The sequence below is a fragment of the Aedes aegypti genome, chromosome 3 (genome assembly GCF_002204515.2).
Source record: "Aedes aegypti strain LVP_AGWG chromosome 3, AaegL5.0 Primary Assembly, whole genome shotgun sequence".
Classification (NCBI taxonomy): domain Eukaryota; kingdom Metazoa; phylum Arthropoda; class Insecta; order Diptera; family Culicidae; genus Aedes; species Aedes aegypti.
In genome coordinates, this window is record NC_035109.1 from 65660148 (window position 1) to 65685364 (window position 25217).

At 40.1% G+C, this 25217-nt stretch overlaps 1 protein-coding gene across 3 annotated transcripts in view; it reads left to right on the forward strand.

Moving 5' to 3' along the window:
• Window positions 1-23981, forward strand: part of LOC5578801 (probable basic-leucine zipper transcription factor J) — a 76964-nt gene extending 52983 nt beyond the window's left edge. For all 3 annotated transcript variants that reach the window (XM_021853997.1, XM_021853998.1, XM_021853995.1), the window contains exons 2-4: window positions 10085-10560; window positions 20864-22105; window positions 22247-23981. In XM_021853997.1, coding sequence (XP_021709689.1) covers window positions 10085-10560; window positions 20864-22105; window positions 22247-23123 — 2595 coding nt within the window. In that variant the 3' untranslated portion in view covers window positions 23124-23981. The remainder of the gene's footprint in view (window positions 1-10084; window positions 10561-20863; window positions 22106-22246) is intronic.
• The last annotated feature ends 1236 nt before the right edge of the window (window positions 23982-25217 follow it).

The following is a 25217-nucleotide window of genomic DNA, read 5'->3' on the forward strand; positions in this document are numbered from 1 at the left end:
TGGAGTGAACCAGTTTTGGACTTTGCCTTCGCGTGAAAGGCGGCTGGCAACAGCGGCGTTCGATTTCGAGTTTAAGTTTATACTCCACTAGACAGCGCAGAGACATTTTGTTGTGCAGCTCACAAAATGGCAAATATGCATATAAGCGATCGCGATCGATAATACGATCTTGACATTTTATATTTGGGATTTTAGAGTCTAGTCATGGCTATTACTTTGTTGTAGCGAATGAATCAATGGAATCTGATGCAATAAAAATATGACAGGGAGTTGTCTTGTTTCGTATTACGTCTATATTTTGTAAAAGAGGGCAATTAGAAATTTCTTTAAAACAATTTTGAAATGCAATGAAACTTCCGTGAGTTTATATTATAAGTCTCGACGTCAGCTTATTGTACAATATTAGAAAGAAAATAGCAAATATCTGTTCTATAACTTTGTATTGAGAGGATGGCCTCTTACATAGACTTATGTTGGTTTGACCTTTTGGATGGTTCCGGAATGTATGGGGCAACATAGCAAAAAGGACACTATAGCGAGGTGACAATACTCGACAATACGAGTGAAGTGACTCTCCATCTGATTTACACGGGAAATCACTTCACCCGAATCTGATAGTTCTCAACTCGCTCGACTCGACCTCGCAATACAAGACCGTCAATTTTCACCTCACGTCACTCATGGAATAAACCCAAATAACTATGAAAGTGCTCACACTTTTTCACTATTGGAGACTCATAATAGATATCGATCTGCTTTCGCGGTCCCATAAATAACCAAACAAATACCCAAGGCCAAAGCTGGTCTTAGTGTCTAATTTAGTTCTGTCCATAGTAGAGACTATAAAAACAAGTTTAGTTGGAGTCAGATTTATACTAATAAGCTGGATAAAAGTTGATTGAAAAGAAAGTTGAGGTAATTATTGCCCGACTTGACTCAGTGACCCATCGTAATAATTTAAACCGGAGAACATTTCCGGAAAATTCCAATAATGATCGAAAAACTAGACATGCAGACGAGATATAACGAAGGCAATCCGTCAAAAATTGCCAAAAGGCAGAAATTTGGAATTTCTTCCGTTTGCTGGGCGGATACGGGCTAAGTAACTTGGTAGACCCAGTTTTTGATACTTTCAGCTAACATGAAAAGGCAAATTTGCGGCTACTCGTGAATAACCCAATCGATGCTGTCACAATTGTTGTTTCTGTTGATAACTTTAATAGAAAATAATTCTTTTTTTCGGTTTATTTACATGATACCCTACGGATGATTTCGAACAACTCAGTACACTCAGAGCTGGTAGTGACAAGTGGTGTCAAAAAAAGTTATATTGATAAGCATATTTGAGAAAGCGTGACCAAATAGAGACATACGGTTTTCAAAAAAAGTGATTTTAAAAGTCAAAATATATTTTCTAATACAGTGTTAACTGTTACAGAACTGAAATAAAACTGATTGCATTTTGACAACATCTGAGGTGATCTACTGCAGGTTGTAAGGGGCGGTCCATTTATTACGTAAGGCAATTTTTGGGATTTTTCGACCCCCCTCCCCCCATGATAAGATTTTTTGTATGAAAATTAAAAATAAATTGTATGCCGCGTAAGAAATCTCAAACCCCCCCTCCCCCCATAAATCCTTACGTAATTAATGGATCGCCCCTAATCGAGTACTATTGGAAATTGAATTATTAAATGTTCACTAATTGTACTCCTAAAATTTCGAATTATTGCTTACAAACTGTTTTTGTCCGATTGACTTTTTTTTTATTTTAATGAAATATCTACAAACTAATTTGCGTCAGATTCAACTTTCTTACGGTGGTTTTTCTAAAAAAAAGCTGTAAAACTGTTTGTTAGATTGGCAATAGCCTTACAAAATATGAATGTTACATTTTATCCTCTCGGGGCAAACACGAGCAAGCAAAATTATTGTCCATTTGAAAGTATGGATAACACATCGTAACAAAAAATGACATTTTTGCGTGTCTCAAGGATCAAATTGTGAAATCGTTGGATGTTGCGTTGCTAAGAATGTTAATGCACACTCCATGTGTTGGTTCTCCTTGTCTTGGGATGGGACACAGATATTTCTGCCTTGTGCCCTGGCTCAAAAGCCTTGGCTTAAGCGCCTTTTCTCGTTTTCAGGAAAGACGTGAAGACCCACCCATAACGCAATTAACAAAAAATGAATCGACTCCAGCTCTCAATTTGAAAAAAAAAACAACCTTAAAGGGTATATTGGAACAAACTCACCAAATTATTCAAGTCGATTTTGCTATCCAAAAAGGGTGGCTTCCAGTTTCCTTCACCAGTGCACCATTTGAATATCAATTATGAAAAAATATCTAACATAACATTTCTTTGCTTCTTCTAGGAATTCTTTTTGACTAATGTTCACTTTTAACACAGTTATGATTTAAATTCATTCCGGGCAGCACTACACAGTTTTTCATCATATGAAAATAAATACTAATTTGATTTTTCACTTCCACCGGCCGAAACACTAATTGATCAGTTATAACACTGACGCAGCGTTAGTTATTTTTAGAAAGACCCGTAGAAAATAACTTCTAGTTTGGTTGACGTTTGAGAGTGGAATGAAAATTTTTTATTTTACATAATTCAATGCATACTATGTTTAATGTTCTTACATTCTAGTTCTGCACGCCTACTATTACTGACAACACTCCTCCTCGTGCGGATCTGGATTGACGCCTAATTGTTTTCGCAGATTCTCCAAACGAACACGGTGTAGTGGTTTGGTCAATAAGTCGGCAAGCATCTCCTCAGACGGACAGTACTGCAAATTGATTTGTTGCTGTTGATGAAGATCCCGGACAAAAAAGAATTTTGTTTCAATGTGCTTCGTCTTGCGTTCCAAGCGGTCACTCTCAACCAACTTTATACAGCTTTGATTGTCTTCATATACGGTGATGGCTTCAGTAGATTGCTCTCCAATTTCTTCCAATAGTCGCTTCATCCATATGAGTTCCTGGCAACCTTCTGCTAGAGCTACCAGTTCTGCTTCGGTTGAGCTAAGAGCCACACATGACTGTTTCCTGGAACTCCAGTGGATTACGCCTCCTCCGAACAAGATTAAATGTCCGGACTTGGATTTCCGGTCTCGCTGATCACCTGCCCAGTCTGCATCAGCATACATCGCCAGACCGGTGTTCGAGGATCCGAGAGTCAACTTAAAGTGGCTGGTTGCTCCCAAATACCTCAGCACTCGCTTCGCTTCATTCCAGTCTTGCTGGTTTGGACAACTGGACTTTTGTGCCAAGATCGTGGTACTTACTGCGATATCCGGACGAGTGTGTAATGCGACATAGAGTAAACCTCCAATCAAGCTCAAATATTGGCTATTATTCGGAAGCTGGTCATACTCCTCCTCCTTCAGTTGTAGGTATCCAGGATCAAGCGGAACCTTTGCTGGCTTGGCGTTTTCTAGACTGAACCTCTTGAGCAGCTTTTGGATATACGCCTGCTGGTTGAGCTTGAACCCGTCACGACCACGTTCCACTTGCATTCCTAGGAAATGACTGACGTCGCCAAGGTTTGTCATAGCGAAATGCTTTTCAAGATAGTCCAAAATTGATTGGAACTCCTCCTCAGTTTCGGTAACAACAATCATGTCATCCACGTAGATGAGAATGTACGTGAATGATCCTCCTTCTCTGCGTACGTACAAACACGGGTCGGATTTCGATTGGACGAATCCCATCGCCTTGAAGACGGAGTCCACCTTTTTGTTCCATACGCGCGCGGATTGTTTGAGGCCATACAGGCTCCTCCTGAGACGACAAACCGTTCGTTCGTTTCCGGAATGGAAGCCATCTGGTTGACGCATATAGATGACTTCGTCCAGCTCTCCGTTGAGGTACGCCGTCTTAACGTCTACATGCTTCACGAACCAATTGTTACGGGCGGTGACGGTCAACAGAGCTCGAAATGTGGCTTGCTTCGCCACCGGTGCGAAAACTTCATCGTAATCCACACCAAACTTTTGCGTAAAGCCCTGTGCTACAATCCTCGCCTTATGCCGTACGATGTTGCCTCTTTCGTCCCGTTTGGTTTTAAACAACCATTTGCATCCTATTGCACGCTCACCGGGTGGCAGGTTGACAAGCTCCCACGTGTTGTTCCTTATTAACGCCTGATATTCGTCCTCCATTGCAGTTTTCCATTGGTTGGCATCTGCGGATTGCAGGGCTTCCGAACAGTTCCGGGGGTCGCCAGATTCCTTACTGACGAGACAGTTGCTTATCGTTGGGGTTTGATGCGTTTGCAGATTTGATGCGGGGGCCGATGTCCCATCTGAAGATGTATCGCCGCGGGAATTGGCGGCTGGTCGAACGCTGTGCTGGCCTGCAAATTTGTAGGACGGTAGACCTTTGCTCGGAAGAGAAAAATCAAGGTACTTGCCTGGTAAAGCGCGCTCCCTGCCGCTGCGCCTCAACACCTGTGACTCGGGTGGATATGAAGATTGTCGCGGAGGGAGCGCAGTGATGGTCACGTCACCGGATGCATCATCCGAGAAATCGCCTTCGCTGGTTTCGACTTGCGAGAAGTAGTTTGAAGCTTCGGAATCATCAGAATCGTCGGACTGTACCTCTTCTTGATCAGGTCTCTCTTCTGGCTCGGACGGATCGACTACTTCATCAGCTGGTGTTTCTTCGAAATCTAGCCTGACAAAAGTACGTACCGGTGTTAGCTTCTTCGCTTGAACTGGTACTGAAGTGGATGCCTCTACGTGAGACGGTTCGCTGATGAAAACGACATCTCGGGACTTGAACACCTTCCTTGTTGCAGGATCGTATAGGCGGTATGCCTTGGTGTTTTCGTCGAAACCCACAAGTGTAGATTTCTTCGACTTAGGGTCCCACTTGCGGCGCTTCTGCTTTGGAATGTGTGCCATGACCCTGGCACCAAACACATGGATGTGCGATAAATCCGGCTTGCGACCGCTCCATGCTTCTTCTGGCGTCCGCTTGTGCCCTTTGATTGGGGAACGATTCACCAAATATGTTGCTGTTGCCACCGCTTCGGCCCAGAACGCCTTCGGTAGATTCGCTTCAAACAGCAAACATCGAGCCCTCTCGACAATTGTTCGGTTCACGCGCTCCGCCAAACCGTTTTGCTCCGGGGTATATTCCGTTGACGTCTGGTGCCGGATGCCTAGTTCCTTCAGCCGTTTCTGGAAAGACTTATTAACATACTCCTTACCATTGTCTGTTCGGAGAATTTTCAACTTGCATCCGGTTTGCCGCTCAGCCAGACTGTGGAATTCATTGAACGCTCTGAGTACTTCGGCCTCGGACTTCCTCTCCAGAAAATAAACGAATATGCGCCGAGTCTTGTCATCTGTAAACGACACGTAGTACCGACTTCCGCCCAGGGACGTCTCCTCCATGGGGCCACAGATGTCGGAATGTACCATTTCCAGCACCTCGCTGGCTCGATGTCCTTTCTTAGGGAATGGTAGACGGGACTGCTTCCCCATCGCACATATGGTACAATTTCCGGTGGTCGTCTCGCTAAACTGGATACCAGAAGCTAAGTCTTCCTTCAGTTGCTTCAGGCTGCCGATGCTCAGATGTCCCATTCTTCTATGCCACAATTCCATACTGCTCGTCGTGCATGCTAACGATGAAGCTGTTGTCGTTTTCTCCTCGAATCGAAACAGGCCTTTCTCCGTATCATGGCATCCCGTTGCTATGACGGTACCTGACGGATCGATCACCTTCACACCGCCAGCAGAAAATTGCACCACGTGACCACGGCGAACGATTTGGCTTACCGAGAGGAGATTATTGGACATCGAGGGGATGAGTTTCACGTTGTTCACTTCTATCGGTGGGCACTCGGGACTGCACTTCGCTTTCAGTTTTACCAGACCCGTCGCAACGATGTTCATCGCCACTTTATCTGCTGCAATTACCGTACCGCTTGCTGTCCTCGGGTTCACCAGAAGTTTGCTGTTGTTGGTGAAATGATCCGATGCTCCTGAATCGAAATACCACGCTTCGGAATCGACACTGTGGTTTGTCGATAAAACGGTATTGAACGCTGATCCTCGGTTTACCTTGCAATCTTTAGCGATGTGGCCAAACTTCCGGCAGCGCTTGCACCGGGGACCTTTTGGTTGCTCAGCTGGCCTGTCGGTTGCGCTTTGCTGCTTTCTCGCCGGTGGGCCCGTCGTCCAACGAACGCTGTCTTGTCAGTCGTCGTCTGCACTTCCTGGAGTAATTTGGTTTTTATGCTGTCGCCGGTGATTGCGGTTCCGGAGCTCTCAAGTGCCATAATCATGGGCTTATACTCCTCCGGCAGTCCTGCTAACAGCAAAGTTCCTACCCATTCTTCAGAGATTTCGAAACCAACACCTCGCAGCTGATGAGCGGTGGAAACAATCTGGGTTACGTACGTGTCAACGGAATTGCACGAGTCCAACGTCGTTGAAATGAGCTTCCTGAGCAGGCCTACACGCCGGGTTAGACCGGTGTCCTCAAAAGCTGCCTCAAGCTTCGCCCAAGTTTCTCGAGCAGTCTTCGCGTCCTTCACGTGCACGTAATTAACGGGGTCGAGTAACAGGATTATTTTAGCACGAGCCTTCCTGTCCTTTTGTGCGTCCACATCCGGAAATGTTCCGTCAGGATTCGCTATCGGTTTCACGGCTTCCCAAAGATCTTCGAGTTCCAAAAATGTTTCAACTGCGAATTTCCATGTTGCCCAGTTCTCACGGCCGGACAGACGTTCTATGGACGGCAGCGTCGACGAAATTTGAACGGGATTTGGGTTTGCGCCTGGATCTCCGACTCCGCTTCTTCCTGCTTCACTTCTGGACATGGTTAAAGTTTTCTTCAATTCTTCACAAGGCCCATAACCTTTTAGAAAGACCCGTAGAAAATAACTTCTAGTTTGGTTGACGTTTGAGAGTGGAATGAAAATTTTTTATTTTACATAATTCAATGCATACTATGTTTAATGTTCTTACATTCTAGTTCTGCACGCCTACTATTACTGACAACAGTTATGATTGTGAAAATATTAGTCAAATCCATTGAAAATTTGTTCTTGCACCAGCGGATTCACAAACTCGTCAGCCGAATTGAAATTACGTGACAGTTGCTTTGAAACACGTCTGCTCGCGCGCGCGGCTTGCTGCGATCATACTGAATTCTTCGTTTTTCTTATATGTCAAAATGCAATACAGCTCTAAACCATCAAAAACAACTTTGGAGCTTCAAAGCTATTATGAACTTTGTTGATAACACTGCGCAACACGATGCTATGAACAGAATAAAGCATGCAGACTGCAAGCATGTTGAAAAAATCGATTTAAACTAATTTTTATCTAGTAACTTCAAATGAATTATATGTGAATTGAAAGTTTAAGTCTTGTTTTGCATGCTTAGTGGATAAGATCACAAAAAAGTTTGATAAATCATACTTGAAATTTCATGTAAACATCAATGAAACCAGTGTTTTATACAATTTTGACGACCTGTTGCAAAAATTATGACGTGCTGAAACATTTCTGAGAACGGAATCAAATTCAGCGACCCCAAATCTACTAGAGACACATAATTTGATTATTGAGACACGCAAAAATACCATTTTTGTTACGCCGCGTAAGTATTGTTAAACACATGAAGTTTGAACTCTGTGGCAAATTTAGCAAATAAATTACCATTCAAGCTGTTTAACTTGCATGCAAGTTTTCTGAAATTGTCAAATTCTGCATATTTAACAACCAACTCGAAAACTAGATGTGCTATAATATGTTTGAAAACGGTAATGGATTCAGCAACCCTAAATTAAATAAATAGCTTTATTTTGGTGCATGAGACAGAAAAGTACTCCGCATTGTTGTTGAACAGTCTTGAAAAATTTCAATAATTTTAATAAAATATTACTGAAACAATAACATACCATGGTTAGCCAAACAAACGTTAAATTGAAGGACCGTGACTTTTTTCTATGAGATGAAACTGGTTGAGATTTTGTTGAGACACAGTTGTTTGAAATGAATAAGATTTACTGTAGTTGATGAGATTGAACTTTATGCAATTAAGTTTTACTGATCTGTCCTCAATCAAAATTCAATTTTTGAGGTTTTGTTCGCCTTTCTAAATTAACTTTTACCGTAATTGACCGATATTTTTTTTTTTAAATTGCCAACATTCATATAGAGATTGTTATGCCTTCATTTTTCTAATATATGAGATAGAATCGTTAACATTTGTCAAAGATATAGGAAATGGTTGGGATGCGTATTTTGAAAGGTATTTTTCAACATTAGACGATAAGTGTTCTATCATCCATCAAAGAACAGTGAAGTTGTTGAAGGAATTATGTAATTTAGAACTAACTCTCGGAATTCTTGGTCAAAAATGTTGCAAAAGTGACTTGTAGTAATGTCTCAATAAAGAGACTTTTTAGTGTTTTGTTTAAAAAAATTGACCAAGTCACAAAAAAGTGACTCGCTACCAGCCCTGTAACACTGCTTTTTTTACGCCATCATCCATCAAACTTTTTAGCTTATTCCGCTGAAACTATTGGCAGATTCCTCTTGTAGTTATCATAATGTGTCTTATTATAACCATTGCTGATTACAATTTCCTTGCATTTTTCTACATAATTCCTTGCAAAATATATAACACTTTTTTTGAAAAATTCCCTGAACGCCATTTCTGGTGTATTTTTTGAGATTCTAAGCGAATCAATCAGTGACATCTGTATTACCTTGAAAAGCTTTATCTGTAAAAAGTAGTCATTGAGAAAATGGACTGAGAACAGCGATGTTAAATGTTAAAATTTTGGAAAATTTGAAATGGTCATAGCACATTCTCACGTGAGTTATAGCATTAACCAATATGACCAACCGATAGTAATTAAGAATTGTTCACAGAAGCATACATTTTCCAACGACTTTTTACACGGAGAAGAAAAATATTCGCGATATTCAATTGGTAAAGTCACGTGATACTCAGAAAATTTCGTGATGCTTAGAAAATTTCTTTTGATGTGGCCAAAATCAATTCAGGACTTGTCATGCCGTACTTTAAATACTCCTCGCAAGTTTCTTATTCAAGATATGATCCTAAGCGGATTTACAGTGGAGTATTGGCAGATTGATTCCGAAAACTTTTGAGGAAACATTTTTCAAGGGCCGTACGATATTTTGGAACCTTGTAGGGAGCCGCAACTATGGGGATGGTAATGAGAATCGCTGTGAAAATGTCTTCGTGAAATTGCAAGACATTTGCAAGTTCTGAGATTACAACAAATATAATGAAAATAACTCATCAAACATTGTATAAATTAACACATGGATGGATCGAGTAAAAAAACTATAACTCGTGCCATCAATCGAGCAATCCCACGTAAGAGCATTCCCTCAAAACACAAATTACAGCAAATTAAAGCGTGTTACCACCAACAATTAAAGCGCTAAACATTTGCCAAAAAACAGCTTTCTATTTTTTTGTCCATGTCTTCGTTGCACCCGTGATTCAGTTCGGCGGCCCCGTATCACGTCACATTTATTTTGTCTTATTCGTTTTCGTCGATCGATCAACCGAAAACCGATTTTTACGCGATTTCGTAACGCTACTGCCTCTGGCCGCCCGCAAGCTCTACTTTCGATTTTTCAGTATCACTACTTGCTTAACCTACCCTAAACCGCAATGATGATGGTAATACGAGTTTTTTTTCGCAATGGACCCATTGCAAGTAACAGTAAATCTACGACATGCTCGGTTCCATACGGCTTGGGTTTATCCCTGTGCGGAATTCCAAGCAGATTTCTAGAATTGCACGTGGTTCAAATTGGATCACTTTCACACCGATACCTATAAATGAAGCGGTACATGCAAAAACATGTCTTACGTCATTCCGGGCGATAGAAACCTTTGGAGCGCCACAGTCAATTGGAAAGTCCTTTCGCGCGTTACGGCCAAAGCGAACGGAATCCTTGATAATTGAGTTATGCAATCTCTTGCTTGTCACCACATATAGGTACTTTCACTGCATTACAATAACCACCTTTTCCTTGTGTTTTTCTCCCATTTCCCTTGCAGCCGGAGGAGTGGCCCTCCAATCCGGACGACTTCATGGACCTGTTCCAGTTGGACACGAACTTGCTGTTCAACGATGGTTCGGCCGGTTCGGTCGGCGGAACGGACGACATCACGTCCAGTTTGATCAACAATCTGCAGAACGGGTTCAACTATGGAGACCTGTGCGGACCGCTGAACGACGGCGGAATGGCCGGCTCGATCGATCAACAGGCCATGTCGCCGTCTTCGTCGCTCGGTTCGGACCAGGAATTCCACGGGTTTCCCAACAGCAACAGCAGCGGCAGCAGCAGCAACGGTTTCGAGGATGAGTTCATCAGTGGCTCACCTCATGCCATGACCGGAATTGCTAGACCGAGTGTCAAGATGGAGGTGGACGAAGCCATGAACGAGTTTAGCATTTTCGAGCGGAATGCCGAGCAACAGGCCCTCTCGTCGGCCGCATCCGACAGTGGACTTTCGAGCGATAATTTGGACTTGTAAGTATCTTGGGATTTCAACGTCGATTATGTCTAGTCTAGGTCTCGGTCGAAGAAAAAAGCCAACCATTCTACCTACTTTTGGGGTTTGAGCGGGTTTCCGGTTTATCTAGTTCAAAGCAAGACATCGTTTTAGTGTTATTAAACAGACTTTCAACAACACGTGCATTCGTCACCGTTCAAATTGAGCAAATGCATAAATATAATGGGGCTAAATACCGGCAGCGCGGCCACAAGACGACGCACGTCACATACATACATTTCGCCACAAAGTCTGCTAGCGTTATTACCCTTATGGTTCGTGGCTTGCGGTGAATGTCTATAGCTCTTGTCGTCGTCGTTGGTGTGGATGACGATGAGGATGGCTTAAAATGTGCGTTCTCTCAACTCAGTCTGTGAATGCATTGGCCGACGACGCGAGTTGCATATCACAAAGAAGAAATCTAGGTCAGTAGCAACAAATTTAATGGGTTTTATTATTCTCTGGAAGATGCATTTTCATTTGAAGCTTCCGCTGCGCTTGATAGCAGAAAGAAGATTACATTTTTGTTCAAATGCTGCTATCTTAAGTCTAGACTACTCAGGTATTCTTTCAGAATTAGTCGTCGATGAAATTTTCCAACAAGGCATTTGATTGTTCTCCCATCTTCTTCTTTCTGGGGCGTTACGGCCCAACTGGGACAAAGCCTGCTTCTCAGATTAGTGTTCTTATGAGCACTTCCACAGTTTTTAACTGAGAGGAGCTTTCTTTGCCGAATGACCATTTTTGCATGTGTATATCGTGTGACAGGTACGAAGACACTCTATGCCCTGGGTATCGACAAAATTTCCTTTACGAAAAGGTCCTCGACCAGCAGGATTCGAATAAACGACCCTCAGCATGGTCATGCTGAATAGCTGCGCGTTTTCCGATACGGCTATCTGGGCCCCCTATTGTTCTCCTATGAGTTTAGCTAAAATTTCATCCAAGATTTTCGTTAACAGTTTCCTTAAAAATTCAATCAGTAATTTACCTCCATGCAGTACTCCAAAGATTCCTTTAGGAATTCATCGAAGATTGTTTCAGAAATGTCCCAAGGTCAACTTCAAGGAACTTAGCTAGGAATATTTCTAAGGAACTCTCGAGGTTTTTTGTTCAGAAATTATTGGAAAATCTGATAATCCGGAAGGTATTTGATGGATTTTACGCCAACTCGACAAAGGGATTGGCAGCACCCCTTCAGAATTCAATGAAACTTTCTGGGTGTGAAGACTATGTGAAACTAAGATACTTTACATACTTTGTTTTTTCAAAGTCTTACCGTTTTCGAGTTATACGGGTTTATAAAAAAAAGTAAAAAAAAAACTTTGACCCTTTCCAAATGTTAGTCTAGATCGATTTTGAAAAAACAAAATATGCAAAGTATCTTAGTTTTACATACTTTTGACATCCAGAAAGTTTCATTGAATTCTGAAGGGGTGCTGCCAATCGCGTGTCGAGTTGGCGTGAAATCCGTCATAGTCACTGATACCGAAAATGTTGTTCAGGGAAATATAAAAAACAGTAACATGTTATTTGTAAACCATTCTCATTTTATTTGAAGTCATATTTCTCGAGGGTTGCTAGGCATTCAAGAGATCGTTCTTCCCTAAATTCTTAATGACACTAATCTAAATTTTTTATTTGTGTTTACGGCGATCGGTAGGTTTTTGGTTAAATAGGTTAAACTGGAAATAGAAAATTTTCATTTCTTTCTCGTTAAAAATCTTAGAAAATGGCGCTCATTTGGCTTGGTTTTTCAAATATCTGAAATCAGACATGAATGAATATAATATATCAAGACATTATACCATGTAGGAATTTGTGACACTCTGGCTGAGTTTTGGCGCTGCAGTCATAGTTGGTTACCCTATGAAATCTTATCATCAATAGAAAAGTTTAAAACAATATATAGTTCCGCAGTCAAATTAGGAGTTTTGTCAGTGAAGAGCATTGTAAATTTAGAAGATAAAAATTACTTGAAGTTAATAGAAAGCAACACTGAAAATTGTATGTATAATTAATGTAATAGTGGATGTAAATATAACTAAATAAAACCTTTTGCAGTTTAAGCTGATCACCATAAAACCGTTTTACGATCTGCTTTGAAAACCAGTACAACGATTGAATCACCACCAGAACACACCAGTTAAAAAGTTAGCATCTGTTGAAATCGCCAAATTTATAAATTTGTAACTCTGGAAGAATTTTTTTTTACTTAAACGTTTATTTAACAGGCTCAAGCGGATGGAAGAAATTGTTGAACACCGATGAGTGAAGAAAAATTTAAACACACTTAGAAAAAATCATTGAAATTTATGTCATATATGCCCGACATATTGAAGCAAGTAAAATTAGGTAAACTTAAGTCACAAATGACGTAACTTTCCGTCATAATGGACTAAAGATTATTTGAATCACAAAAAATTTTTAGTCACGTTGGATGTAATTTTACAAGAATAACGTATTTTTAATTTATAATACGTAATATTAGTTTCTTCTTAGTGTGCAGTACTATGACAAATTTGGTGATAATAAAATTGAAGATATTTAGAGTTCTCTGTCAAAATTTCATGCGTTTTGCTCAAAGGAGAACAAAGTTTTAGCATGTTAAAGTTGAACATTCTATATGAAAATCGGCTTTCACTACTATTATTCTGAACACAGCTGTATGTACCAGTGTTGCATTTGAACGTGTTCAGTTTGCGTTCCAGTTCAATTTTTTGAAGGAGAGATCAAGTAGGCTTGAACATTGATCAGTTCAAAAATTTGAACTCAGAAGAGCTGAGAGTGGACGCGAAAGGAAAATTGTTTCATGGCGGATTAAAAACAAATTTAAAAGCAGAAAGATTTTCGGTTGAAAGATTGCTGTGAGGGACATTTAAGGTTCCATACATTGTGCGTGATATGGGCTCAACATAGTTTAAAGAAGTGTTTTTTTTGGTTTTGTGCTTCAAAATGCATTTTAAGGTGAACGGGCATGTATAGTCCAATGTACTGCCAATGACTAATGAATATTACTGAAAAAAATGTATTGCTGTTTGCATTTGAGATGCAAATATTGAGTAAACGTCCTCCAAATGCGATAACACAAAGTAATCAAAGGACACTTAGCAACAATTACATAAATCACCGCCGCCCTAGCAAGCAGTGTTGCCACATTATTTTCAAATTTCATCTGTGTTTTAGGTTGAAAAAATCTTTTTTATCTTAAATCAACCTCCAAAAATCTTGGTAAAAATCTGTGTTGCGCAAAAATTTAAAATTTAACTTTTTATTTCAAAAAGAACTTTTACAAACTAATTATGGCTGTTCTTGGCATGTCAACAATTTTTGATTTGAAGTTATTCTACTAAAACTAAGAAGAAAATGCATAATTGTTCCTAAAAATTTAAAATTCTAAAGAATTCAAGAAAAAATAATCAGAGTAATGGCATTTTTTCTCAACATCTTCCACATTCATGTCCCAAACTTGTGTAATATCCTAAAATCTTTATCTAAAAAACCTGTGATCTTTCATCACAGATATTTGTAGACAAGAACAAGTAATAATATATGTAGTTACAGATAAATCTGTGTATGTGGCATCACTGCTAGTAAGAAAAATCTATCTTTGACATCGCATTTCTTATAAATAATCTTACCGCGTTTGGTGTTTCCGCATTTGATATTTGCATTTCAAACGCACACAGAAATTACAATTTTCATAAAAACAAATTTGTTAAAAATATTAAATTATCACAACAATCTTAAGTATTTTTACCTCAAATTGATTGAATATTAGGACTTGAAGTTTTATAAAAATAAAAACAGTCCACATCTCATAAATAAAACAATATTTTTGCAACATTATTTTCTTAAACAATATGATGGTGTTTGCCTATCCATGTATTGCATGAAAAAAATACACTATAGTGGTTTCTGCCCTCGTGTACATACACGTTACATGTCACCAACACTACTTCAAAAATGCTGGTTGAAAATATAAACAAAGATCAGCTGTTCCCAGCAAAATCAAACGGCAGTATTTTCAACCAGCAAATTTGCGCACGTGTTCGTGACACCGCTCAGCGAGAGCTCAATTGACGATCTAATTTTATTAATGGCAATCTTTTCGCTCTCGATAATATAACCACTAAAAATATAGTGTGAACTTAGATGAGAGAAAATTGTAAAATTAATGTGTACGTTTTTCTTCTTAAGTTATCATTAATAACTTCATTTTGCATCTCCTATTGTATGCAAAGATCATATCGAATTGTGTTAAGTATAGTTGCAAACTAGGCCTCCTCTCTGCTTGTAGTGATGATGATTTATTGAATTGCACGATTTTCTACAAAAAAATATATTGAAATGCTGATGACAAATACATTTCGAGTGACATTGTTGAATACGATTTTTAGGATTTTTCTACAACTTGTTCTACTCAATGGTAGATACTTTTAGATAAGGCGAAAATATTCACTTTAAGTACCATTAAAAACTAGTTTTAGGTCATGCACGTTTTCGCATTTTTTTTATAATGAATAGTAAAGATATCAATGAAACAGATTTTTTTCGGCGCGGATTGGTGTTTCTAGGCGCGGATCGAATTTCTCTAGTCGCGATTTTCGCGGATACGATTTTAAGATTTTTGTAACAGCCCTGGAATTCCTAGTAATATCTATAGGCTACATTTGTTCTTATACTTTGTGAATTCTCCAGGAAAAAGTAATGCATCTTTGGAAAAACTTCTGAAGCAATAATTAGAGAAAACGAGGTACTAACTATTGGAGCAAACACTGAGAGAATTTTTATAGAAGTTCCAATTTTTCATTAACATCCCTCAATTCTTCAAAGAACATTCGTCCAGGAGTTACTCGAAGAATATCTTTCAGAAAACTCCATTGGAGTTTGAGCCCTCAAATGCCAAGAGTGGTGGCTCTTATGAAAGGAACTGTCCAAAGTTGAACAGCAGGTACGAAATTACATCAGTGTTCGTTCATGCTTTGGAAAATTTAACGATCATTGACGCACGAGCCAAAATTTTAACCCATTTATCCGCCTGCATTCACACAACACGCACACGAAAGATAAACGTGAAATATAACGACTCGTTATTAACGAGCAAAAAATACAGACATACAGGGGATAGGCAAAATGATTGAGTTAGGCAAAATTTTGCCCAAATTCAAATGCTTATAACTTTATGAAAAATGGATGAAATTGGATGCATCTGGAAGCAGTCGACGGCAAATTTGGTCCAGTTTTAGGAACTGACTTGGCCATGCATATTGGCCACTGGACACCGGAGATGTTCCGGATTTTCTGAGGTCATGTCCAAATGTCATTTTTTCTGTCGCTTGTATTTTTGTGTGGTGTAAAGTTAGATAGATGTTTGCAATTTTCCTAGAAACTAGAACTAATAGGAAGTTGAATGCCACCGGACGCATTAAGATTGGTTGGAAATCTTCAGAAATATGACCATTTCCGTAAAACTGGTTCCGGAAAGCATGGTCAGTCATGTTTGTATTTCCAATCATGTAAATATAATCCGGAGCTATATCCAAGCGGACACCAACCTTAAAAATGATGTTTCCTGCAGCGTATTCAGAACCATTAGATGCACAGACCACTCTATAGAACGTTCCAGGTGCCCTGGGGGAAGTGGTCAATTAGGAACATATCCGGAACCATATCAATATGGGCATCAAACTTCATTATTTTCAAAGGTTATGCTTTCCGAAGCATTTCCAGCATCACCAGCTGCCATAACCACTTTATAGTAGGTTCCAGGTGCCCCGGGGGATGTGGCCAATTCGAAACATGTCCGTTCATCTGTTTAGAATCACATTCTACCATAAACAGTAAGATCCATGTGACTTGGAAAATGACGAGCATTTTCAGAACCACAAGATATAATAATCACTCTATAGTATATTCCAGGGGCTCCTAGAGATGTGGCCAACTCGAAACATGACCTCATCCCCCAGGGCCCATGGAACCTACTATACAGTGGTCATATAAATAAGTTGCGCTGTAAATACTTCTATTAGCATCACCTTCAAAAATCTTGATGTTTTTACCCATATTGATGTGTTTTCGGACATGTTTTGAATTGGCCACATCCCCGGGGCACCTGGAATCTACTATAAAGTGGTCATGGCAGCCGGTGGTGCTGGAAATGCTTCGGAAAGCATAACCTTTGAAAATCATGAAGTTTGATGCCCATATTGATATGGTTCCAGATATGTTCCTAATTGACCACTTCCCCCAGGGTACCTGGAACCTTCTATAGAGTGGTCTGTGCATCTAATGGTTCTGAATACGCTGCAGGAAACATCATTTTTAAGGTTGATGTCCACTTGGATATAGCTCCGGATAATATTTACATGATTGGAAATACAAACATGACTGACCATGCTTTCCGGAACCAGTTTTACGGAAATGGTCATATTTCTGAAGATTTCCAACCAATCTTAATGCGTCCGGTGGCATTCAACTTCCTATTAGTTCTAGTTTCTAGGGACATTGCAAACATCTATCTAACTTTACACCGCACAAAAATACAAGCGACAGAGAAAATGACATTTGGACATGACCTCAGAAAATCCGGAACATCTCCGGTATCCAGTGGCCAATATGCATGGCCAAGGAAGTTCCTAAAACAGGACCAAATTTGCCGTCGACTGCTTCCAGATGCATCCAATTTCATCCATTTTTCATAAAGTTATAAGCATTTGAATTTGGGCAACATTTTGCCTATCTCAATCATTTTGCCTATCCCCTGTACACCATCCACTGTGTGGCGCCGATCACAGTGTGTCACCACGTGTTACATTCGCTGACACACTCTCATTCTGATCAAGAAACAGAGACGTTGCATTACCGGAAAATATGAAAGTTGTTACTAATTGTATGCAAAACATAAATCACCCGAATGGCTCGATACCGTTGTAGCATGTGAGAGTTACTGCTCGCATGTGAGAGTACTGCTGCGTTCAACTCTCTCGCTACGTGCCAAATGAGAGAGTGAGTATTAACCTTCATAGGGCTCTCGGATTCCAGTGTGCCACGAACTTTTATGGTTCATGAACGGTTACATTCTGAATATGGTTCGATCGGTTTATTCGGATCGAAATCCAAACACTGTGTTCGTTCAAAATATTCAGTGCGCAGCAATTCAGCAAAATTATTGTTGAGGATTGTGGGTTCAAAACCCGCCTGTCGAGGATTTTCTCTAAAGGAAATTTTCTTGACTTCCCAAGTCATAGAGTATCTTCGGTCTTGCCATACTATGTATGAATTCAAAAATGGTCAATGGCACTAAACTGAAAAGCAGACAAAGTCTCAGTTAGAACGTAACGGCAGAAAGAAGTAGGAGAATCAGTTATATATGTACAATCTCCTAGGAATATGTTCTAATCCATGATCTTCCATAGCTCTAAGCAGGTATACATACCTTTTTGTACATAATCCACAGAATCAAAATTTACTGTCAATGTCATTCCATTATGTTGTAGTGAAGTGAAATGAGAGATCTGAGAGCAATAGACCTGTCGAACGCTTTTTCACGCACGCTAAACATGGCTCGCGCAAAAGTCTATACCGTTCGAGAAAAATTCACAGTGTCAGTTGTAATTTTCATGTTTTGCTTGAAGTATACGTAAAGATTTTTCCACAAAATTAGTCAACTTTGAATTCGTTAACCCAACCTGTGTAAACTCAACATATGCAGCCTGTGCTGTGAGCCATTTTTAGCGCGTGGCTCAGCGTTGACAGTGCTGCTTAATGCGGTTGGCATAGTTGCGAGATTTTTTTCTTTTTAAAATGATTATATTTCGTATATTTGTATTTCAGTCTCTTTAGTGAAAACTTTTCTAAGAACTTCAGTATTGCACTGTGATAGAATCAAAAGAGAATCTCTCATTGTTGCTCAGATCGTTTAGAAAAGCTCAGCAAGATATATCCATTACAACGGTAACTGTTGATAAATGTCGATCACCTTTCTGTACCATAACTGCCCATTATCCTAAATAATATTTCTAGCAATTATTCCATTAAGCTCGTTCAACCCTTAAAAGGCGTGGGTACTTTGTTGCACTTTTCTGCTAATATTTTTTGACTCAATGGATCAATTTTCAAAATTTTAACAGTTTTGTGCAGGGGATCAGTTGAACCTCCATATGCATCCACAAGGATTTTAATACCAGTGGCCAATTTAGATACACGGTCGAAAAGGTAGTGTACCTCCTATTCCACGAGTGATTCTTGGTAAAATTTCAATATACAGTGATACCTCCATGAGTCGATGTTCCATGACTCGATATCGACTCATGGAACCATACTAAAAACATAACTTCATGGTTACTATGATGGTCCATAGAAGCAGCTTTCCAAAGATAAAGAATTGTTGTTCCATGACTCGATATTTCCATGAGTCGATGGTCCCTTCAATATCGACTCATGGAGGTTTCACTGTAATTCGAATGTGTTTATGGCATCGTATATAAACATAGTATGCATTAAGTCTAGCAATCGCATGTGTACACTTTTTAAACCACAATAATCACTTGACCATTTGACAAGTTCAAATATAGGAGGCCGAAACCTTCACCACGCGATTTTTTTTTCAATTCCGTATTTCAATACCGGAGCTACTGAACAAAACCTAAAATGGCATCTATACGTCCAGAATGTCCAAATTTAGCTACAACAGTTAATTTGCTGAAATAATGTTTTTTCCTTAAGTTTGGAATAACGATTATTTTTACCATTTTTGACCTTTCAAAAAAAACAGGCTTCTGAAACTAGATCTAAAATGTCCACAAGTATTTAATATGTTCAGATTTGCTTCCAATGGCCAGGATCTTTTGTCGAGAAAAACAGGTTTCTATGGACAACAAAATTAGATTTGGGTCGGTTTTCCAAAATCACATAAAGAGAGTTCCGGCATCCTATATCTGAACATGTAAAGTGGTCAAGGGATTATTGTGATTCAAAAGTGGTACACATGCCATCGCTAAACTTAATACATTTTATATTCATAGACGTGGACAAAGATACATTCGGAATACGTATACTAAAATTTTACCAAGTATCACTCTTGGAATAGGAGGTGGACACTACATTTTCGGCCATGTATCCAGATTGGCCACCGGTATCCAAATCGGGTCTACCCCGTTTGGCATAATGCCATTTGGCATAATGCCGTTTGGCATACAGTCGTTTGGCATAAAGTCGTTTGGCATAATAGTCGTTTGGTATAATGGTCGTTTGGCATAATTTGAAAAAGGAAGATACTGCAGCGGTACAGTAATATGCCGTACCATAAGGTGCGTCATCAATTTTTTTTTCAAATGACATGGAATAACTTAGGCGTTGGATATATTTTTGTTAAAAATGCGCCATAATATCCCGGACATAATGACCCCGGAAGTCATGTATGGTGCAATTCCAAAAGAGCTTTATTGGATATTGGTTTCCTTGAAAAAATGATGATGAAGTATGTCCTATCACTAACTGACAACGGAATGTACGATCGCGAGCAGTTTATACACACCCCTTTGCTTAATGGAAGGAATTTGATCAAATTCAATGTTTTTCACAATTATGCCAAACGACCGTTATACCAAATGGCGATTATGCCAAACGACCGTTATGCCAAATGGCATTATGCCAAATAGCTATTATGCCAAACGACTGTATGCCAAACGGCATTATGCCAAACATGGTAGACCCATCCAAATCCATGTGGATGCATATGGTGCAACTAATCTCTTGTACAAAACCGTTCAAATTTTAGAATTGGTCTATTGAGTCAAAAGATCTGAGCAAAAACCGCAAAAAGTGTAATTAAGTCGTCCGCGCCTTTTCAGGGTTCACGTACCTACTCGAAAACGTTCTAAGCTTCGTCGTTAATGACTGTTTTCATATAACTTTAACAATCCTCAACATGAGTTTTCGACTATTTTTGTATATGCATGGACACCGTCCAGCTGCTTCAGACGCTTTAGATTATGTCGAGGCAGGTGTCGTAGGTCTCGAAGGAAACTTTGGGCAAACTTCTATCATAACCATGAAGTGTTCAAAATCCATGTCAGTGCCACAAAAAGCGCTAACTTCGATAATGTTTGAGAAGTTCCATCGAACGTTTAAAATGCAATTGATGATTGTTTTTTTTATTGCTTTGTACAACATGATGAAGATTAGACAGAAGAGGGAAATAATTATTGACTTTAGTCTACGTAAAATTCACTACAATGACTAATCTCATGATTCTTTTACGCATCTTCCCACGTACAGTGACCCAACCGTTGACTACGAAGCCCTCAGCCCGGCCATTTCGTCCCCCGGACCATCGATCAGCGAACGCGGAGGATTGAACTCTCCGCCTCGCTACGTCAAACAACCGATTCAACAACCCATCCAGAAGAAACAGATCATAGTCCAGCAACCGACCCCACAACAAACGCAAACCCTTGCCGTCCCGGTGACCGCCACGCCACCCTCAGCTGCTACATCGACCCTCACCAAAAATGGCAAAGTGTATCAAACGGTCAAAACCGTTGTTACCAGCAGTGGTCAACAGAATCGGAAGAATCCCACGAAGGTTATCGTCGAAAAGGTTACACCGGAATACGATACTGGATCCGGAATTATACTGAGCAAAGATCAACTGCAAACGACTCAGCTGGCCAACGGAAAGGAAGTCAAAATCTACCGCGTTGCTTCGCTGAAGAACGGTCAAACGGTGAATGTCGCTTCCGGTGCCAATGCCAACAAGAAAGTCACCTTACAGCTTAAAAATGGATCTACCAATGCAGTTACCACCAAAACAGGTGGAACCGTTTTTCTCAATAACAAAAATGTGGTTTTGACTTCCGCCCCTGGAAATGGCCAAACGGGAGTCCGCAAAATTATTCGCGTCCAACAGCAGCAACAGCAAAACGGACGTTCGATTTTGGTCCCGGTTTCGATTCAGGATTTGCGTACGATAAAAATTGTTAATCCAGCTAATCTTAAACCTAAATCCGCCAACATTAAACTGGCCGCGGCAAATTTGCTACAGCAATCGAAACAAGGATTGATCCAAAAGAACGTGGTCCTCTCCAAGGAGCAACTGATGGTTGATGATAGCGATGCAGCGCAAACTTCGGACAGCGAAAGTTTCGTTTTCGAAGATATCATGCAGCAGAGCAGCTCGGTAATTGAACAGGTTGAGCGCCAACAGAAGCAACAGCAGCAGCAACAACTATCCAGCGATTCGGATGCCGACATGGACCCGGATGACGACTTGGATGGCGACGATGATAGCATAACCGGTGCATCGAAACCGAACGCATCCGGAGGATATCAGAAGCTGATCTTGACTACGGAAGAGAAACGTTTGTTGGCCAAGGAAGGCATCAGTCTACCGACGTGTTACCCACTGACGAAGCACGAGGAACGCGAGCTGAAGCGGATTCGACGAAAGATTCGCAACAAGATTTCCGCGCAGGATTCGCGCAAGCGGAAGAAGGAATATGTTGACGGATTGGAGGAACGGTAAGTACAGATTTTGAGTGGACATTACTTCACCACTGCAGTTGTTTTCTTTTCCAATTATGCCAAACGACTATTATACCAAATGAGTATATATAAAGTAAATGTTTTAATAACTTTTTCCTCGTCGTTTTCCATCCACAGAGTCAAGCAATGCACCGAGGAAAACCAGACGCTGCTGAAGCGTATCAAGATCCTTCAGAGTCAAAATCATGATCTCATGAGTCAAATGAAAAAGATTCAATCGCTGCTAACGAAGGGGACGGGCAAAACTACCCAACCGGCAACGTGTCTGATGGTGTTGCTGCTCAGCATGGCCCTGGTGGCCGTTCCGAACCTCAAGCTAGGCGGTTCGCATCAGCAGCAGAACATCCAGGATTCGATCGAGATGGCCGAGTTGCTGCAGGAAGCTGCCAGCGAGAAGACACAGATCCCGGCCCAGGCGCAGAATCGGCGCTCGCTTCTGTTCGATACCAAGGAACAGCTCGGCGATGCACTTGTCGATGAGGAGATGAATTTCGATGAGATCATGGCCTTCAACGTGAACTCCTTGATTGCCAGCGAACACGATTATTCCTCCGAAGAGGAACCCAGGGCCAAGAGGTCAAAGACACAATCCCTAGTGGAGTACGACGTCGATGACGAAATCTGGAATGGAAGCAGCAAGATGCGTATCAAAACGGAAGTTAACGAGCCTGTCAACGGACTATTCAACGAGAAGGCGAAACTATTCCAGGAAGCATTTGAGCAAAAGCTGAACGAACAGAGCTCGGGATTCAACATAAAATCGGAACAAACGAGCGAATTGATCGTTGACCGTGAACTGTTGGATGCAATGTCTAAGCAAGGTTCTGCCGCGTTATACGACAGTTTGAATCTCGACAACCTAAAGAACGGTGCTGGTATTGAACTGTTGGCCACTAACGGAGCAACGACAGGAACCGTTGAAGAGGTAGGTAGGAAACTGAATGCTTCTCAGCAAATTCAACAACAAAATAATAAGAGAAAACTCTTACTTTAAACTGGAAAACAGACGTTAGCATTCTATCTATATGTTAATTCTTTTTCATTGGGCTGTTATTTCTATGTGTACATAAGTTCTACTACGTTAAGGATCTACAATATATATTATTGAAGACGTTTAGAGGGCTCTAGACTATATTTCTACACACAGTGTAATCTAATTGTGAGCTGGCATTTGTGCTATTGATCGTTTATTAGTGTAACGTCAAATGATACATACATTACAATTTAGTATTGAAACGTACTGGTATAAGTTTTGAATTTTTCCACCTGTTTTCGAAATAGAGAAAATATATGTTATCTTTTCCTTGTTGTTAGTTCCAGACTTTATATATTTTTCATCAAAATCAACTATTGTGCAATTCGATTTTATTTCCATACTGTAACTATTAATTGTAGCTTCTAGCTAGATCTAGTTGCTGGAAAAATATGATATCTTTATTTGAATAAATTGTTTAATAACACTAATCTAAGACCTGCAGCAGAGTTCTGAATGCATGGAAAATTTTCTTCACCCTAGACAGTTTGAGCAACTAAGTTAAATTCATAAGCAGCATCTTTCTCATAAAGACCAAATAACATCGAACTGGTGGAAAAGCAAATTGATTCCTAGCGCACGCAGATTTCGTTTCCAATCCCTTCGTATGAGACAAAAATAGACTTAACAAATTACCACTCATAAAACAAATTTCCTATAGATAAACAAATTGGATATTTTGCTACTTGCAAGGGGGTGAAGTTTCACCCCGCAACAAGTATGCAGGGGAAAAAACAGTAAATTTTAAAACCGAACAGATGTAATGTTATCGTACACCACACACTACCATTTAATATATATTGCTGTATATAAACAGTAGGTCGTACTGGTATCTTTGCTAGAACAGTATCCGAAAGCCATCCAAAGTCACAGTTTTCAGTATTAAGGAACATTTTATAGGCAATTAAACAATAAAAGCTATTCTGATATTCCTCGAAGAAAAGCTTCAGGAATTCTAATAGTGAGTTCTTCAGAGTCTAGAGATTCCTTCGCGGATTCTACCAGGAAATCGTCCATATATGCCTCTAATGATTTCCCAAGGGACGCTTAGGACAATTTCTCCGGAATTTCCCCCGGAAAATCTTTTAATGCTCCAATCAGTGCCGTATTCATGAGGGAGCCCAAATTTAACTTTAGACCTAAAATTATTAGTAATAAAACTTTTAAAAGATAACTTGAATCGAATAAAACGACACCAACTCAGATCGAACACTGTGATAAGTTCAAGGGGGTTCCATAAATACTCGATGCAGTAATGAGTTACGACTATGGAATTTCCCCTTACTTTCCCAACTGGTCCCCCTGAACATAGAGTATCATCGAGTGCTTCGTGACAGTTCGGTTTTGCGTCGTCCGATAGATTTTGCTCACGGTTTCGCGCGTGTTTTCGTCGCCGGAGAATTTTTTTTCACTGTTTTGGAGCGTCTTGATGGGTAGGTATTTGGGAAGGCCCAAGCAAGACGGTTTGTTTTCGGGACGCCAAGAAGTTTTGCTATCAGTGTCAGTTTTGTGTTCAGTCGAGAATGGATTACCAACTGGTGAGTTCGTTTCATGCTTATGATAACACATTTTTTCTTGAAAGCGTAACTTTTATGTAATATTAAAACAAACTTTGTATGGTTCGTCATTATAAGTGTCGGCATTATGCATTTTTCTTATACAATTTCAATATACATATATTTTTCTCTTTTTGACGTTATTAAAAAATATCTTTTGAATTGTTCGACATTGTGAATGTTGACGTATTTTCTAAAACTTCTACCATATCGAGACAAAATGCACAGTTTTACTCATATGTAATTTTCAGACTCTGTTCTTCAATCTACCGTTTCTAGATGAGTGCTTTGTGAAGCCCAAGCAGAACAGTTCGGTTTTGCGTCGTCCGATTGATTTTGCTGACGGATTCGCGCGTATTTTCGTTGCCGGAGAATTTTTTTTTCCCCAGTTTTGGAGCGCCTTGCTGGGTAGTGCTTTGTGAAGCCCCAGGACAGTTCGGTTTTGCGAGTTCTGTTTGATATATTGACCTTGACGCTTGCTCCTGTGGGAGCAGGTGAC